At 36.9% G+C, this 19,274-nt stretch overlaps 1 protein-coding gene across 1 annotated transcript in view; it reads right to left on the bottom strand.

Annotated features, from left to right (window-relative positions):
* The window catches only part of MAP3K5 (mitogen-activated protein kinase kinase kinase 5), a 104,541-nt gene that overhangs the window by 26,409 nt on the left and 58,858 nt on the right, over window positions 1-19,274 (bottom strand). Inside the window, exons 9-15 of the mRNA XM_032682033.1 lie at window positions 17,970-18,129; window positions 15,754-15,907; window positions 15,122-15,229; window positions 9,846-9,895; window positions 5,789-5,884; window positions 4,312-4,393; window positions 2,248-2,381 (exon numbers count right to left, since the gene is read on the bottom strand). Of these exons, the coding sequence (XP_032537924.1) occupies window positions 2,248-2,381; window positions 4,312-4,393; window positions 5,789-5,884; window positions 9,846-9,895; window positions 15,122-15,229; window positions 15,754-15,907; window positions 17,970-18,129 (784 nt within the window). The remainder of the gene's footprint in view (window positions 1-2,247; window positions 2,382-4,311; window positions 4,394-5,788; window positions 5,885-9,845; window positions 9,896-15,121; window positions 15,230-15,753; window positions 15,908-17,969; window positions 18,130-19,274) is intronic.

Here is a 19,274-nt window from a genome sequence, read left to right as displayed (position 1 = left end):
TACTTATAGAAGCTTTTCGTGTTGCACTTAATGTCCCTGGCTAGATTCAATCAGGTACTTTAGCTTTCCTAACCTGATCCCTGGCTGCTCAGACAATTTCTCTGTATTCCTCTCAGACTACCTGCCCTTGGTTCCACCCTTTGAAGGCTTCCGTTTTGCATCTGAGTTTGTTCAGGAGGTCCTTGTTCTTCAAGCAGGTTTCTTAGGTCTTTTTGCCTGTAGTCTAACATTTCCTGAGAAATAAATTATTCTATAGCTTATATTTAACATACAGCACTATTGAAGACTCACTGCTTTTTGCACAGAAGTAGTTTCGTTTCTAGCCCTGCTCTAATTCAGAACGGAGACGGTTTTTACAAATTCAAAAGATGGTAATTTTTGCTTTTAAAATTATACAAACTAATTTCAGAGATTAATCCTTTTCTTTCTATAGACTTCTTTCAAAGTGCAAAAAGATCAGGTTACAATTAATCATAAGTGAATTATTAATTTTTTCTTATTTTGCCATTAAAAGAATAATACTTGGAATTCATTCTGGAAGCCTGTAAATATTTTTGAAAGTTTAGACAAAAGACTAATAGCTTCTTAATAATCTCTTCTGTGGTATGCTTTGCACACTGAGTCTGAAACCTTTTCCACTGAAAATTCTTTTAAAATGTGTATTGGAGAAGAAAAATACGGATTTTTTCCTTTGAGCTAGTTATTGTTCTATTCAGGCTATCTTTCTATTAACCACAGTTGTTATAAAACTGCAAGAGTTGACAGAGTGTTCTGTCAACATCTAGGCTCCAATACTGCTCAAATAATAATATTTGATGCTGGCTAGGTTGCAGAGAATAATGTTCTTTTTCTACAAATGGTTATTTTACTCCCAGGGACATACATTCTAGCTAAATGTGAGAAGAGTAACAGCCATTGTGGTGGGTTAGAATAGCCTCTTTTATTTACCATTTTGAATACCAGCACTCTCCTTAAGATAACTGCTATGTAGGATGGGTAAAAGCAGCTTCCTTGCTGATATTAGTTGTAGACCGAACACTGCACAAACAAGGATACAATTATTTCATCCTACAAAGGAAATGCAGCATGCCAAAATATGGGATCATAGTCATAAACCAAAAGAAGACAAATGGGCAAAAGACAATAAACTTGGAAATATAGATTCTATTCCCTCCTGAAATGATGAACAAAAATTCAACAGTTGGCACAGTTGCTATTTTATCTACATTCATTTAGTATCTAATTCCTCCTGCTACCAAGCAGTGTTCTGTCTATCAAAAGAGCTTCCTTCATAAAAATTATTTCTTTAACCAGGAAAAGGGGAAAGGAAGGATTTATCTTTCTCTTGCCAACCATGGCAACCATGGACTTTATTTTCTACTTTTCATAGTGTTTCTGAACATAAGCCTGAGTTATAGTCTTTTATAATATTTTACAGTCTCTCAGTCCCTAAAGATTCAAGCACTCAAGTCACCTGTTAAGCAGTTTGTACAACACTTGACTTCAAAAACCAAAGGCTAATGTAGAATTTCAGAATAAGAATAACTTGACAGTTTAATCCAGTTGATTTCAGTAAGAATATATTACTTTCAAACCTTATATCACTTTTATTACAATATTTGTGGAAATCTACATATACAAGATAGAATACACTGGAAGTCTTCAGATCCACAGATACTAAGGACATCAAGTGCCTGATTTTTACATGGCAACCTTTATAATTGAAAGAGAGTAACATACATAAAGTGATTGCATTAAAAAAAAAGAACTAACAAAGAAGTCATTCCACATGATTAATGTCCCAAGGCTTCATAGTAAGTGGTGCAAAAACAAGAATGCAAAATGTCTTTATCAACAATTCAGGCTCAGAATTTCAAAGGACTCCACAGATCATGAATTTCAATATGAAATCATGTCCTTTTGTAAGGACATGTCTGAGTATGTCTAAGTAGATAGAGCCAATCACTAGGTGCTTGAATGAGATTCTGCACTTTAGCAGTATTTCTTTTTGAAAGAAGTACTAGTACCAAAGCCAGCAAACATCTAAATTCTCAGTTGTGATCATGTTCTACTCCGTAACTTGGAAATATCTACTTACAAAGAAAGGGAACACCATTATATACCACAGAGAAGTAAATTATTGGCAGCTTTGTAGAAGATGTACTCCTTGATCAACCAACTGACTAATCGCATTAATGAAGAAATTATGTAACGCACAAAATTTGGAATTAGCCACAATGACTATACCTGCTGTCTCTCTCTGGGATTTCTTTAATAGCAATTCTGACTTGATTGCTCAAATCTCGTCCTGCATATACAATGCCGTACGTTCCCTTGCCCAGAATGACTCGTTCGCCATTTTCATCATACTCGTAATCATACTGCAAAACAAACAACAACAACATAAAATGAAACAGAAGGATAAGATTTATTCCATCTCACCCTGTGCTCATAACTAAAGCATCTAGGATGCTAGTAGTTTTCTGCAGAATGCAAAGGAGGAAAGAAAAACACTTCAAGAAGACAATTTGGATACCGTGCAGACACGCCTATGCTTCTCCACCGGCTTCTAAGGTAGCCATTTCAGGGAAATGCACCAAGCTAAACTATGCTGGCCTTTACCTGTTCAGTGTAGTTCCGCTTGCATATCTTAGCAGCATCTGAAAATCTGCGGGCAGGTGCTGTAAAAGCAGGAGCCGACGACAGAGGGCACTCTGCGCCAAACGGAGAACGCCGGCTCCCACACAGGCACGGAGAGCAAGGCACGATACACTTATTTGTTCCAGGTGCTCTCCTGACCTGACTACAGCTTCCAAAACCAGCACAGCCTCAATTCTACCAGTGCCAGCTCTGTCAGCAGACTGTGCCAATGGAGGTTAGTCAGGACTGCAGTGCATTAAGAGTGGTTTCAGCTGAGTTTGAATTTCAAAGAGTTTAAGGCAAGTCCAAAAAGGTTTGTTAGACAGATTATCTGATCTGTCCCCTTTTGTGTAACAAAGGAATGTAATTTCACAAGCTCACTCCTGTGCTAAACCCAGTAACTTATGCTTAAGTAAAGTATTTTTTATTTTCCATCAAATAAAGATGGCTATTTTTTTTAATGAGAGAGAATCCACTTCTTTTAGTACTTTGTTTCAACAATTAATTACTCTTATGAAGTCATGCCTCTGAATTCAAATTTCTTCTGTTACTATTTAATTACATTTTTTTCAAATTATTAAAGAGATCATTAGCACATTGTTATTTTTCCTGTAAAAATATTTGCCCACTGTGATCAAATCACCCACTGCTTTTCTTTTTGCTAAAATAAAAAACCAGGCACCCTAAGGTTCTCATTATAGGCTATTTTTCTATGCCACAAGTTACTCTAGTGGTTTTCCTTTGCCTGATCTCTGATTTCAAGTATATTATAAAATGACAACATGAAAACTGGGAGAGAGGGCAGTTTGTATTCATTACACAGCACTGACTCTCTCAGTTAGTTATGGATGTCTCTAGAGCTTCAGGGCAGCAGATTTTCATGTGACAGGGCATGGGCTTAGATATTCTATCCTGTTTCCCTGCCACCTCAAAGAAAGCCCTATTACCTTAAGTGCTGCATTGCACCCAATGGCCTGGTACTCACTGTTCAACTAGGTGTATGTTCAGATAAAACTCAGGGTGAGAACAGAGTGTGTTAACAGTGTACTCAGCCAAGCTATAACTTAGCTAACAGGGGTAGTAACAGAAGTAGGGAATCCTAAGCTTCAGTTTCAGTTTGTGGGCTAAGGGTATAAACAGACTCCCAGCAGCACCAACATCATCATCTGATTTGAGTTAGTTGTTCACTGCCGTGCTACCTACAGACAGAAACTAGCCAGGACAAGCCTTCCCCTACTAGAATTACATCCTTACTTGTTGTGCAGACGATCTGCCAATAATGTAAGTGCACACGATTCCAGTGATGCATGAAACAGACAACAAACAGTCTTTAAAATTTAAACAGATCCTAATGCTGCCTGACTATGAGTACATTCTGATGTAACTGTTACAAGAGTCACTCTGCAATCAGCACCACGGCAGAACTCCAACACTGTGTACCTTCTAAAGTGAGTATGCTAACTGAATTACAAGAGATTTATCTATGCTGGGTATAAAGACTACATTAACACCCTTAAAAAGAATCATTAATAGATAAACAGTAGAGGATAAGATTTTATAAACAATAAGTTCACTAATTTCTCCCAGGAAAGGGGTGAGTAACTTACTTCTGTTAAATACTAGACGAGAAGCTCAAAATTTAGCATGTTAGGGGAAAAAAAGTAAAAATACCTCTAGAGAGTCTCCATCACATTCCCCTTCCTCTGTAGTCTTCCCTATTTCTTCAGTGATACTGTTCACCATGTCAAAAAATCTATACCAAAAAAAATAAAAAAAGAGAAAAGCAAATACACAATTAAGACAGTATGAGGACAAAGAAAACACTTCTCTCTAAAGTAATGAATGAAAAAAGAGAGGACTTAAGTACAGTAAGTATTATTTTATATAATTACATATTATATAACAATAATATATAAGTATATATAATTTATACAGTCAGTATAAATTCAGTATAAAACTTTGCTTATCAGAAGAAAAGGAAAATTTTGTTTACATGCAGAATTAACAGTCAAAATCGGCAGTTTTTCTACTTCTTTTACATACTTCTTTTATCATACTCCATGATATCTGAAATTCTTAATGAAATTCGTATTTCAAAATCTACACCCAGGGTAAAATTCTCATCCTATACCATCATTTCTTTATGTCCAATGAAAACACTGAAGTATCATGAGAAGCGCCTAGAAGTCCTGCCTACATTTGGAAGAGTTTTTGTAGCGTAGGAATGCCAGTTTCAAGTTTTTGCTTGAATGAAAAGGGTGTCTATTTCGCACCTTTTCATTAAAAAAAAGTATTATATATGGCTTCTATCCTTTTGAAAGAATGCAAGTACAAAAATCATGTCATACTTACTTATCTCTTAAGAAGAGCTCAGATATGAAGGGGAATGAACATGGTAAAAGAACCTACATGAACTAGAATGGATGAGCAAACAATCTAGAGATTGGGCTGGGAGGTGGCCACAGTCATTAATAGAGAGTATTAATTTTAGGCGAAGTTGCAGCCTTTTTTAGCACAAAAAGACATGAAATTTCCTCTGGAAATGCCTCCTGGATCAATTCAAGACCACAGCCCTTTAAGTTTATGGAGCAGAAACACAGCCTAGAAAAACTGCAACACCCCTAATTTTGTGCAACAAACCCTTGCCAATTATTCTGCAGGGACACAGAAACAATCTTACTTACGTAAACATATGCTAATGTAAAAGAAATTAAGTGTGCTTCCTCATAATTGCAAATAAAACTGTAGTTACAGTTAAAGAAAAATCTTGACTTTCTTGTTACCCCAAATGTTCCCACTTCAGAAAGTCCATTTTAAGTTTATGATGCTTTGTTGAACTGGGGGCAAAGAGACAGTTTTAGTAAGCCTTAATACGATAAGTATTACAAAACTAACCCCAGGAAGGTGTGTGTAAAAAAATAATCAAATTTGTAATTACATTTGTTTCTAACGTTTGTCTGAGCTTGCACTTTGACCCTTCATACATCATATCTCCAGGGTACTGTAGTATTAAGCTTTAATAGACGACCACTTATGATGCTCAGATCAACTGTCACCATAGCTCTGAAACAGTCAGTCCCTGTTGTGCATGAAGACACCATCTACCCCATCACAGGCCATGCTTTTTTCTGAAATAACAGTGACAGACCTTTTGCAATGAAGTTCTGTGCAGAAATAGATTTGAAAGTCATCTGAGTTGTGCAGCACGTATAGGAAACAGCATCGTTCTTCAAACTTCGAAATGCTGAAAGAACAGCCAAGCAAGTTATTGGAAAGATGCATTTGGACTTCCACCAGCTTTGTCAAACCATACAGATCAACCCATTTAACATGGGAAAGCACCAGATTAAACCTGAGAAGCCATAGTTTTTCCTTATTGTAAAATTACCGTCTTCTATTCTCCGAAGTTCATATTCTGCTGTTTGCTATCATTCAGCTGGCCCCCCCTTGTTGGATTGCCCAAGAAACAGCGGGAGCAAAGAAATTCATTGGAATATTTCCATTGACCTGTAACACTTTTGTCTTCCGTGCATTTAGGTAAGGCCCTTAATTTTCACTCCTGCAGCCAGGATGAAACATCCTTTCAGGATCATATTAGAAAACTGGACTTTGAACTCAAATCAAGAATTCTTCCTTCTTTAAACATCAGCCACAGCTCAATCTTGAACACAAAAATTTCTGATCAGTGCTTTGTTAATTGGTACATTGATAGTACATTAGAAAAATATTTTTAAAATAAGTCAGCATCCAAATATGAGGTGAATGACTTTACCCCCCTTGCCCACCCACATCTTCCTTCAGTTTTGGTTTTATCTGCTATAACTGGAGAACAAAGGTAACAAGAAGGCAAGAATGCCATTTTCTTATAGATGCACGGATGTCTCAAGAGAAAAACAGAGGAGGTGCAAACTCTGGTACAGTTATCAGTTTTCCACCCCAAGTTGTAGCTCTTGTAAAGATTCATGAGAACTGTTTTAAATGCATGTCATTACTCTGTTCCTTAAAGAAAATATTAAATTTTATTTGAAATAGCTCTTTCTGTAACTTTGTCACATATTGAGTGCCAGCTGTCAAGCTAATGCAGTATAATTGATTGTTACTATATTCAAAAAGAGGGAAAAAAAGATGGCTAGAGGTATTACAAGGGAATATAATGTAGTATGTGAGAAATCAAGACAAAGTAAGTCTCCTTATTTATATTATTAATATAGTGGACCAAATCCACAGTCCTGGTGAAATCAATCTATTTTAGCTGGATCAAGATGCCATCATGCTTTTCCTTAATTTATGGTACAATAAAGTAGAATTATATTCTATGTTGTGCTAAAGGACTGACAATTTGATTAACATAATAGGTTTTCTTTAAGTATGAGGAAACATTTGGAATTTTCAGCCTTTAAAAGGTGTCTCAGGTTGTCTGATCCTTGTTTTCCTTTATGATTCTTCTCTTGTAGAGCCTGGTAATTTTTGATAAATAAATGGTTCTTTAGATAAGCTAGGGGGTCTGCCTTTCATAAAGCTTCTTATGAGGAGAGCGAACTTCATGATAAAAAATATTTGTCTTTGGGTATGGTGACTCATTTATTTTCACATTACGAAAAATTCATAAATGCTAAGTAATGTACACATTTGGGAAGAGAGTCACTGTCTCCAGTTTATAAACTATTTTTTAATTCAAGTTTTTCAAGCATATAAGTAAACTCCCTAGATATGGAGTAACTGATATTAACAGAATTATTCATTCATTTCAAGTTCATGCATGTTTCAACATTTTACTGAATAAACTGTCAGCTGAAACCTGACATGCCCAGAAACCACTGACTAACACAGAAGTGAATAAAGGGTTAAGAATGTGGAGTGTACACAGAGGCCAGGCAAATTCATAAACATTTAAGACCTTTAGGTGAGCATTTACACTGCTTATATGTTGCTTCCCTCCCTGAAAAATGTTGAAGTAAAAAACATCCAAGTTCTAAAAAGTGGATCTAAAAAGTGCCATTGCTCAGGAAATGCCTCATTTTGACAGTGCCCAAGCAGATGTAGTACCTGCTGACTTCTACAACAGCAGAACTGGGGCTGAATTTGCAAAACTCCAGAAACACAGGGAAGCACAGCGTAGCATGGCCTCGTGCCCAGCTCATGTACATCCACAACTCCCCTCAGTCAATGAGAAACACTGCAAATGCTGTAACTACTGATTACTAGTACTTCCAGATGAAGCAGCAGATGAAACAGTTGAACACTGGCAGCAACCACAGAAAAGCAGCTGTGTGGAACTTTTGTATGTTTGCTAGAAGTGTAGCAGACACCTCTCACTGTTGTAATTAAGTTGTCTGACGAGATTCAAAGCTCCAAGAACTTGGAACAGAAGACAAATATCCTTGTGTTAAGCTTGTCTAAGTTCTTAAGCTACGAAGGAAACTGCATGCAGATCTGAATCCAACTTTTCCACTGTTTCTAACACTATATTCATCAGGATGACCTCTGAGGCACTCTCTCACAGAAACAACACAAGTAGCACGTATTTCATAATTCAGGTTTTGTTCTAAACAGTGAGATAAAGCCAACTTATAGTCTAGCAACTTCAGTCTGCCACTTGATTTTTTGTTTTTCTATTGGAAAAATAAAGCACCTTGTGGTAACAGCCATGTTCCAAAAGCTCTGATAAAGCCTTTAAGAATAACAGCACTTTCTGGCCTGATTCAATAAGAAACATTTGTACTTAAGAGGTCAAGAAGGCATATGGCAAAAGTAAAGATATTTACATTGGCACACAAATCACTAATCGATGAGTTTCTCACTCTAAAGCCAGTTGCTATAACTTACTGCACACAGAGTGTGATCTAGCACTGTTCTGCTCAGAGTTCTATATACTTACCAAGTTGCTTTGTAGTTCTTTAGAGCTGAACCCCATTACTCATGAAACAAAGCACTGATTACACTGGCTGTTACGCAGCACGCAGAAGAAGTGACCCTCTGTCACTTCTGCCAAGTATTTACCAGAAACATTTCAATGCCAGATGTCTCTTCAGGCCAGCCTGTCTCCTTATGTAATGCCATAAATATTTATGGAGGTCTTTGTTGAAAAAGCCTCCAAGATCATGGACAAAGACCTGCCTTGTACATTAAGGCTGCATTTCTAAAGCTGATTCTTACTAGTCTAGAAAGGCTGAGGATCCTCATAATGCTGAGAACTCCCCCTTCCTAGACCACTTTAAGTCTAGGAGTTTCAAAGTAGACAAAAATAGTCTTGATCCAAAAATAGGTTAGAAGCAGGCCTGGTTCTGAAGGTTCTCCCACTCCAAAGAATACTTGCCTTCATAAAACTGGGGAAAAAAACCCCTGTAAAACACTGAAAAATGAAATGATCAGAAATTTGTCTATATTTAAAAGAAAAAAAAAAGCTCATTCCTTTTTATGCTTGTATAAGATAAATATTTCCTCTTGCAGCTACTCATGGAGGCAGCCAGAGAGTTCTCTAAGAATTCACAGTGACTCTTGGCTCACTGTAAAGACATCTGAGTTGTTTTGGACATCTGTTCAGAAAAACAGTTTGGAAATTAAATTGACAAGTTAAATGATAATTCACAGTTTAAATAACAAATGCAGGAGGGTACACCAGAAACAGTATTGACCATAGCGTGGTTTAATAAGGTGTAGGGGAAGTAAAACCAAAAGGACAATATACAAACAAATTCTTTTTCCCCCCTCTTTTTTTTTTAGAAGCACACAAAAACATACTGTAACCAAAACCCAAACCAGACTGAACTAAGCATATCATTGCAATTTTTGCCTAAAATAAGCTGAATCCCACAGGATTGAATCTTTGTGCCTATTGATAGTTTGGTTTTTTAAGTTACTTTTTGGAAGGAAAAAGAATTATCCATCTGTGCAAAAACGTCCTGCAGACATAGCAACAGCTTTATGTGTCAAACAGTTATTATTAGAACAGAGCAATGACTGTTTAAAAAATATAAGTTTTCTGGACTTTTTTAAATTACACTAAAAGCAAAGTGGAAAGTTGCAGGATGACAAAGTACAGATAAATCCTAGGGGAAAGAAAGAGACTAAGATGAAGAAGTGATACGAAGAGGTTGCGGCAGTCATAGAATATCACTGTCACTCCTAGGTCCACAGAGGCAGCTTAATACAACATTCATTCAGTTACTCTTTTCATTTCAAAACACAAAATGGAAACAACTTACCTTACTCCCCTGATAGAAGCAGCACAGAAGTTCCACTCATGGATACCTTTCTGTAACACAGAGTAGAAAATATATAAATAAATAAAACATTCCTTCCTACAGATGAAGTGCCAGTAGGCATATCTTCTACACTGAAGCTCATGAGATGGAATGAGAAACACTTAAATTACAACAGTCTGTTAACCTGTTAACAGTTATTTTTTCAGGTCTTTTTTTTCACTTGAAACCAAAGCAACAGAAGTTCTAGATAGAAGGTTTGGGTTATTTCCTTACTGTTGACTCTGCAAACACAATATACTATTTTAGAAAACATTCAAAACAGTAGATAACAAGAGCTGCCAGTTTAGCCTTGTCTGGATACTGAACCTGGGAACACATGCAGCCCTCTGGAAAGTGGGGGGAAAAATATTCCACCTCTGAGAATAACAAGAGCCTGCTCTGCACACTCAATCCCCTAATATGTGGGAAGACCAGGTGGAGAGAACTACAAGTAGAAAATCTAATGCAGGAGAGCAAAGCGGCAAATTCTTGAAAAGTAGGGGGAATTGCTCAGGGAAGCAAATCTGAAGACAAAGTGTCCAAAGAAACAGAAAGGAGACTATTTCACTAGGAATCCAGAAGAGAGCAGTAAGCAAGTACCAAAACCCCTAAGAGCTGCTGGAGTAATAAACATGGCTGGAAGAAAGAAACCACTCTATGAAAACACAAAGTGCCAGGCCTCACTTTTTTTTCAGATCTTTTAAACTTACAGCTGTCACATTCAGCAGAACTGAGTTCTCTCTGCAGACAGTCATATTGCTCTGTGTTTATATTCTAATAAAACTTTACTGTTAGCAAACAGAAGTCTTTTGTATCTTCGAATGAAAACATTCTCCTTTCAGGAAAAGGTACAACTGCACCACCTCACAGCCCTGGCAATGTTGTGATCCTGTCACAATGAGAAACATAGTTGAAGAACCTCTGCTTTCTAGAGCTGAATTTCATTTGGCATTTTAGTGATCCGAGCAATTAAAATTCACAGACCTTTCTTACTAAGAGGTAAATTTATAGCATAAGGGCATAGTGTCAAACACAAACATAATAAAATATATTCCATAATAAGACTTTAAAATGTGTAGCTTATAAAATGTTTATTGAATAGTGAAATACACAAGAAGTCAGAACAGACACACTGCCAAAATAGTTGCACAATGTGCAGGAAATGACATTGGAAATTACTGCCCCAGCTATAACAGCTTTCTATAAGGTTTCCTACATCCTATTTTCCCTCCCCTATAATTCTTTCCTTCCTGCTCAAATCACATTAAAGGTTGTGATGCTAATATGAAATGCCTAAGAAAAATGTACCAAAAATGCAAGCAAATATCTTTCTTGTTGCACAAGTTTCACGCTATTATAATTGTAAAGTACAAAGAGATACTCCAGTATCTCTTCATTGTTAAATGGAGCAAGGGTTTCTCCAATGGTGTACAGGAACAGGAGAATAGCTTGATATTAGGAAAAGTTGAGATTGCATCTTGAAGTAGAAGTACTAACTGATGCTAGCATGAAGAGTTTGTGAAACTACTATTCGAGTTGCCTGGTTCTCTTGCATGAAGAAAAATCACCAAATCAATCCCTCTGCTAATAAGGAGGTGTTTCTGCACTGTCTTTTACTTCTCCCTTCATATACAAAGTCTGTCAGTTTCCAATTTTCAGAGCTCAGCTATTGGTGCTATCCACTATTAGGAATAATCTGAAATGTAAATAAATTAAAATATATGTCCTGGCAGGCAGAAATGCCCAAGAAGCATAACAAGAAACATAATTATTGTGGTTTTTACCTGTAATCTATGTGCAACTAATCTCTCACAAACTGATATGTCTTACTACACAAAGTTCTCAAGCAGTGACATAATATAAAAGTTATGTTCCTTCATGATCTTACCATGATCTTTGAATACACTGGAGTAAATATATCAGGCGTGCTATCCAAATTCAGCATCTGTTCTTTGGTTAGGCAAAAAAACATCAACTACCCAAAACAAAACTCAAAATGGATTCAGAAGCCAATATGAAACAGAGACAGGCTGTTCTATTTTGAACTTAAAAACAGCACTGCTGCATTCCTCTAACCCCATGCGGAAAGGGCTGCTAAAATTAGGGAACTGCAAGGCAAAGGTAACGTGCATTCTACAAAATAAAATGCTGTCTGATTTTTGTAGGCATTTGTTTATCTTAAACTCAGTAGTAATGACATAAATGTTTAGATATGTTTCTAAAAAAAGCAACAGAAAAGGTTATTTATCCTGGTATTGATTGTCATTCATCTATTTAATTTGTGCATGAAAGGAAGTTTATATGCTTTGTAACTCACAAATCTTATTCTTGGGCACTGACTGAATTCTGGAAAACAAGTACAACCATTAATTTATGCACCAAAATGAACTGAACTCTGACAGACCTATAGTTGGTAGATTGAAATTGGACAGATGAAGTTTCCAAACCCAACTGTCTAACATGTCCTTGCAGTAGACACAGGTGGTATTTGCTTGTTAATCAGCCTCTAAAATGCCTGCTTTCGGCCTAGTAAGGATCAAAGTACAAGTATTCCTCTTTGCAGTGGGCTGACACAATAAATCATTTTCCTTCACAACATCTTGTAGCAAAGACAAATATTATATTGGTTATATTCAGCTGAAAAGGAAGCTGGTGCCTCCAAATTTTCCTAGCCCTTTTTCTCCCTGTACGGTTTCTGATGGATTCTAAGGACTTTGACAAATTGCAACAGACTGTAATTGTACAGCTGAAAGGGTAACTACCAAATTGCCCATTGCATTCTTTTGATGGGTATGATGGCTCACAGGGCAAGGATGCCTGCACTGAGTATTAATCAGATCCCTGGCTACTCAATAAGGTTACCACAGTAAGGATTCTGGCCAGAGCAAAAGTACTAGGAAGTGCATTTAATGTCTAATGCTATTGATTAACACTAGGGCAGCAAAACCAGGAAAACACTAATCCACAGAAAATACAAAGATACACGCCTCATATCAGGAAGGAGGAGGGGAAAAGAGAAAGAGAAGGTATAACATACTACAAAGAAACTTTAAACACAGGATAACAGATTTATAATAATGGAAAATGCTACAAAGCAAAGGTTACAAACCCTGCAAAGCCAAAATACCTATCTTCTGAACACCAAACACATACAGACTGATACATCCAAATCCTTCTCCCAGTCACAGGATAACTGGGCAGCCAAGTGACACAGATGTGAAAAAGGCTATTGCTGAAAGTATCAAGCAAAATATCCCAGTACCTAAATGATAAATGAATGCACCATGCAATACTGTTTTTGGAATATGAGTGCACATGCTCAAGTAAGGTTAACTCAAACTGGAACATAAGAAGTCATGGCAATGAGGTGCCATGTGCAGCCAGTATACCAAGCCTATTTGTTTTGCCTAAAAAGAAACCTACACAAAAACCCACACTAAGAGATATTAGGATTCTCCTTAAAAATACAGTAAGATAAAGTTCTCTCAAAGAGAGAAAGGAGCCACTTAATATAAACACTATGTTAGCAAAAGAACAAGTGGGTATGAAATGACAACAAACTAATTCAGATTGAAAACGAGAAGACTTAAAGGAATACTCTTCTACTTCACAAGTAGTATTCCACTCTCATCTCTTCTAGAGGTGCAGTGAAATTCTCAAACCACTTTCCAGCATGACTGGTCAACTGTGAAACCTACACTAGTATTCAGACAGAGCTTGATCACTTTATGTGAAACATTATATGGCAAGAGTGTCTGCAACAGAGGCAAACAGGACTCAACAGTCCAGAAAATTCCCTCTAGTCCTATGTTTCTTCTTATGCTACAGTTAAGCAACTGAACAGAATGGAAAGTATTGTCTGTAGATGAACTAAATACACGCTCAAAAAAGCACACAACAGCAAAAAACAGTATGTAAGTACAAGTAGTTTCTAAAAAAGCCAAATTCTGAATACAGAAATACTTTCAGAACACGTACTTTAGAATAGCAAGATTTAGTCTGTAATACTGACAAATAATTCTTTACTGTGGGGTAAATTTTTATTTTGCCCAAGAATTGTATAAATTTATTTTTTAAATTATTCTCAGAGGCTAAGCCTACTTCAAAAAACATCAGAGTAAACAACGAATAAACAGAAATTCATTGGTCTAGGGAAACATTTCAGTTTGTGCTCTAAAGATGCTATTTCAGCTGCCATTTATATTTTCTCGTGAACTCACAGCAAAAACTCTAAGCAGTAGAGCCTCACTGTATTTTGAGTTCAAAAATGTTTCTCCTTTTACAGACTACTAGTTAGGAAGGCTGAAGATGGTAGACTTGCCAGTGCTAGGTTAACAGTTGGGCTTGATGATCTTAAAGGTCTTTCCCAACCTGAAGAATTCTACGATTACTTGAAAAACAGGTCTTCACTGTCTAATCCTGCAAGCAAACAAAATGCTGCCACAGAAGAATGAATAGTGCTAATTCTTACAAATCACACCATCCCCAGTGTTTTGCCTTAAGCTGACTCAGTCTCCTTTTACTCTTCATATACCCCTTCATGTTTCTGTGCTGTCATCCTTCTCCAGGGTTCTACGACATCCTCCCTGTCTTCCCCCTTACCAACATTTTGCTTCCTAAGTATCTCAGAATGTAATAACCATTCCAGGTTTTCCTCTTCCCTTCCATCTCTGGTTTTTCCAAATACATCTAGCTATCTCACACCTTGACACAGGACTTCCCAGCTTTTCCAATTTCTAGAGCATCCATCTATCCTTCTGCCACATACTTATTTAGCTTTTGATTGATTCCGCTCCCATTTTAACATACCAGTCTCTATTACTTTCATATTAGAATATTTATCACAGCTGACAAGTAAAACTGCAAGTAGAGGAAGAAAGCTCTGTTTTTATAAGCAATTTTATGCTATGTTATTGGTATGATGATAGTGTATTGTAAATTACTTATGAAATCTTAAGCAACAGACTTGTTGTATATTATTCACTGTTTTAAAACAACCTGAAAGAAGACGCAAGTTATTTTGAAAAACAATGGGAGACAAAAGATCCATTGAAAATCAGGATAATCTTAAGCACAGCAACATATGTTCACAGCATCTTCCTGTGTGTTACTAGAACACCTTATTACTTTTCAGTATCACCATTAGATGTAACTGATTATATGTTACATGCATTATGTACCATGCATACTTTTCAATTGTGAAAAAAGTTACAATTATAGACAACATCATGGTATACCTTGTCATCAGGCAGCACATGCCAAATGGATACAGTCTTCTCCTCAGCTTCACTGTTGATAGAGAGATATGAGGGCTGATAGATTTTGGTTGGTTCTAATATTAAAACCTGGTAGAAAAAAATATTTTTAATAGTTAGTGCAAAATCTGTGGAACTTCAAAAAGTATTGAAATCTGTTAGAACTATTTCTGTAGTCATACCATAGCAAGAAAAACAGGGGAAACAATGAAAGGCAAAATTTTAGGTACAGGTCTAGTTTAGTATGGCTGACAGTAATTTAAGATTACAAAAAAGCCAATTTTACTTTAGTTTTTTAATATAAGGTTACTAGGAGTCAATTTTGCAAACTACTTTTTTGAAAACCATCAGGTTTTGAAAATCTTTTCTGTCACAAGTCATTCTCTTGCAATGCCACTCTAGAATGTCCATCTCCTATGTGGAGAAGATTCATGGTACACCTTTATCATCTTTTGGTAGAAGCATATTTGGCTAAATTAGAGAAACACATTAACCTCAACTGAACTGCTTTTGATTTAGACCACCATGAACTGTAGCCACCACATCAAAAGATTTTCTCAAAAGCAACAAGCACCTCTGCAAATCCCCTAAGACCCAACAAAACAACCGCTTACTGGAAATCGAACTACAGTCACATCTGTCTTTGTGGCTTCAACAAGGAAGTCCATCCAGAAATCGACAAGTTCCTGCGTGGCCGTATGTTGCTCTGGAGTCAGTTTCTTAAAATGCTGATATATCAAAATAGTCTCTACAATAGACTTCAGGTACCTGTGATCATCCAAACATACACAGATAGTAAATTTAATACAGTTTGTAAATAAATACACCAAGGCTGCCAGTAACAGTTTGCTTCTCTAGGGCTGCTTTTCATAGTAGCAATTCCCAATTAGAATTGGAAACATAGGTGCTAGTCAACTCAAATATAAATGACACTCCTTCCTGCACATATTCCTAATACCACATATTGTCTTTTATCACACTTCATGATATAGCTAAATCCTCTACCTAAGCGAGCCCATGTCCAATTTGTTTCAGTAGCGACCTACCTCAAATAAAAATTCAAGTGAAAAGTCCAGTAGTTTAACTTTCTACAGTATTCTGTCTTCTACATTGTGTCTGCATTGACAATTATTTTACACAGATTTCTAAAACATGATGCTTCTGGAATTGATTATCCTATAAAGATGACAACAGCTATGCTAAGTAGTTTTTTGGCATTGTTAGGGAAGGACAACAGCAGTGCTGAATGTCTCTCCTAAATGCAGCTCTCTGCTGTTCTGCTTTCTGGTGCTGATTTATGGGGCTCCTTCATAACATTGCTTTTTCTTGGCATTTTAGAAAAAAAAAGGTTGTACACATAATCTCATGCAATCTTTATGAATACTACAGAAATGAGATATACATGCTAAAAGAGGATTTATCACAGCTATCACTTTATCAACATTAGGCTATTCATGGAAGCTTTTGTTTTCAAGCTCATGACAAGAAGATATAATGTAAACTCAGAGGGTCTTTTTTGAATACTTCTATAGCTGTGCAATTTCCAATCATCCTTCTTAGGCCATGAGGATATCCAGCTTAAAGTACTGTATTTACTCCCATTTGCACTAAGTGAGCCCTACTATAAAGCAGGCAATAGACTGGGAAAGAATTGCTCACAGGAGAAATTCTTCCTGAAGCACAAACGAGTGTGCTGTATTTTCAGAGTTTAATCCACAGACTTAAAACCCAAAGGCACTGGGGTACATAAAATCCTGACAACCAGGCATTCATAAAGTCCAGAAAATTCTACCAAGAGACTTCCAGAGAGTGCTATCCAGGCTGTCAGGAAAATATACACATAGTAAAAATGGAAAACCTTGCAAATAAATACACTGTGAATAGCATTTATGAAACATTTTGTTAGAAAATCAGAGTTCCTAATTTTGACAGTTTCCTATGTTATGTCAATGCAGAAGTTGAGCATTTCCATATTTTAGCACATATACATACACTCCCCTCTGATAAGCTTCTGGAGCCTTTATAAATTGACAAGAATACACAGGCTGCGACATACGCATTCTTTCAATCGGCAGCGTAACAACTTTTTCAGTCAGAAAGGAGTCTTGGTTCTCCCCAGCTAACAGGATCCCAGACCTTAATGAGTAGTGACTGGTCCTTAATTGCTGCCTATATCCAAAGTGGAACAGGTGTTGAGAATCTGCTGTCAGAGCACACATCTCTTGGCCTTTGCATAACAGACGTTGAGTCTACAGGGTTGTCTTTAACCCCAGATTTATAACCTTTCTGTTAATTGGTCTTTAATCTGCAGTCTTCTCAATTGTAACAAGACACAGCTTACATCATACGGCTCATTTGTATTTAATTCCTAAAACAACTGGTATGTGCCGTATCCATCACAGTATTTAAAGGTATAGCCAGGCCTCTCTAGCAAAGCTGTCTACATTCTCCAAAGCTTTCGAGTAGTTATGACTGAACTCTCATGCCACTAACACTTTCCTTCAGCAACGCAATGCAGCTGCTGATGTATGGTGCCTAGAACCAACTCCTCCTTTCCCTTTTACCCTCAGAAGAGCTTGGAATCAATGGTGAATCTGCCCTTCTCAGACATCAAATTAAAGACCCATATCAGATCTATCCCTGAATAAGGGCAAAAGAGGAAGGGAGTCCCTTGTCTGGGCAAAAGTACAGTGAAACAATTCACAGACAGCAAAATCTGTTAAAAAAAACCAAAACAAATCTCCTGTCAGCTAAATACAGTGCTGAATGTGAAAGCTGAAGGAATCCAATTAATACATAGCAATGTACATGGCCTTGTTTATCACCTTACCATGCTGGTGCCTTTAGTTTAAACAGCTTTTCTGAAGCCTGGATCACTCTTATATGATCATTAGCCAACATACTGGCCCCCAAGAAAGATCCCACTTCCCAATAGCTTTGCAGTTTCTCCAGGCTCCCCTTTTTACCAAGCAGGCTGCTGATCTTTACTCCTGTAGCAAAGAGAATAATAGGTCACAAGATTTTGTATTAATGCAGTTTTAAAAGAACCATTTCCCTGATTTGAAATCTATTAATTGCTTAAATTACTATACCCTCTCTATTTTGATAAAGTAAATGGAAATCATACTTACCGGTTAATGTTATATACCTTCCAAACACCCTAAGTGGTAGCAGACTTTTTTTTCCCCTCCCTCTCTTCCTAAAGGCTTCTCAAGAAAGTAACTTTAAGACATCACTGTCAGGACAAGGCGACAGTCAGATTACCTATGTTCTTGCATGGACCTCATCTGTAAAGGTAAATTGGGGCCTTAGGCTACACAACATAGCTGCAAAAACTTAACAGATGCTGAATAAGGCACCTATTATGTTTTTTTCTGCTTTGTGTTTTTGACTTACAAGCCCCAAGCCCCAAACTTACCTTTATAGACAAGGTCCCATGCAGAAGGAACAGATGATCCACTGAGCTTCTTCCAGCAGTGATGTTCTTTTAATTGCCGCAAGTCCTACCCCAATGAAAGACATCTATTAATATTCATAAGTCCCTTAGCAACTCAAAGACTATGGAGAGCCTCAGGTTTTATTTTGACTTGCTAAGTTTGCCGAGAACTACAGGCTCCCCTGTGGTCTTCAGGATGATTTTTAGTTCATATGAGCTGCTACATATAGCTAACATGAGACATGCTATACCTTCCCCTGCAAATAAACCAATTTGCAGCTTAAAGAACAAGCTTCTTCACCACCATAGTCTTTTATTCACTTTTCCCACACTACTCCACTCTGACAGTTTCCCTCTCACATCACCTTCCATTGGCCTTGATGTTCAGGCTGAGTATTCACAAGAAATTTCAATGTTGATCTTGATTTTTTCCTTAACCTTCCTTAAGTAGGTAGCAGACTAAACTTCATGGTGGAAGTAGCAATAAATACTATCAAAATGGGTATCATTACAATATATAATTTCAGTCTAGAAAGTTTATCTTGTTTTATCACATTGTTCACATTTTTATGTTATCAACGTCAAGATAATAAATGGTTTTAAAGTGTGAAATTGTATCCAAGTGGCCTATAGCTCATTTTACATCTGTATTTCACACTTTGTGCTCTCTTGCTAACAATAAATTGTCATGCTTGAGTA

This window comes from Chiroxiphia lanceolata, chromosome 3 (genome assembly GCF_009829145.1).
Source record: "Chiroxiphia lanceolata isolate bChiLan1 chromosome 3, bChiLan1.pri, whole genome shotgun sequence".
Lineage (NCBI taxonomy): Eukaryota > Metazoa > Chordata > Aves > Passeriformes > Pipridae > Chiroxiphia > Chiroxiphia lanceolata.
The sequence above is the reverse complement of the archived record's forward strand: the minus strand, read 5'-3'. Positions and strand labels throughout refer to the sequence as shown.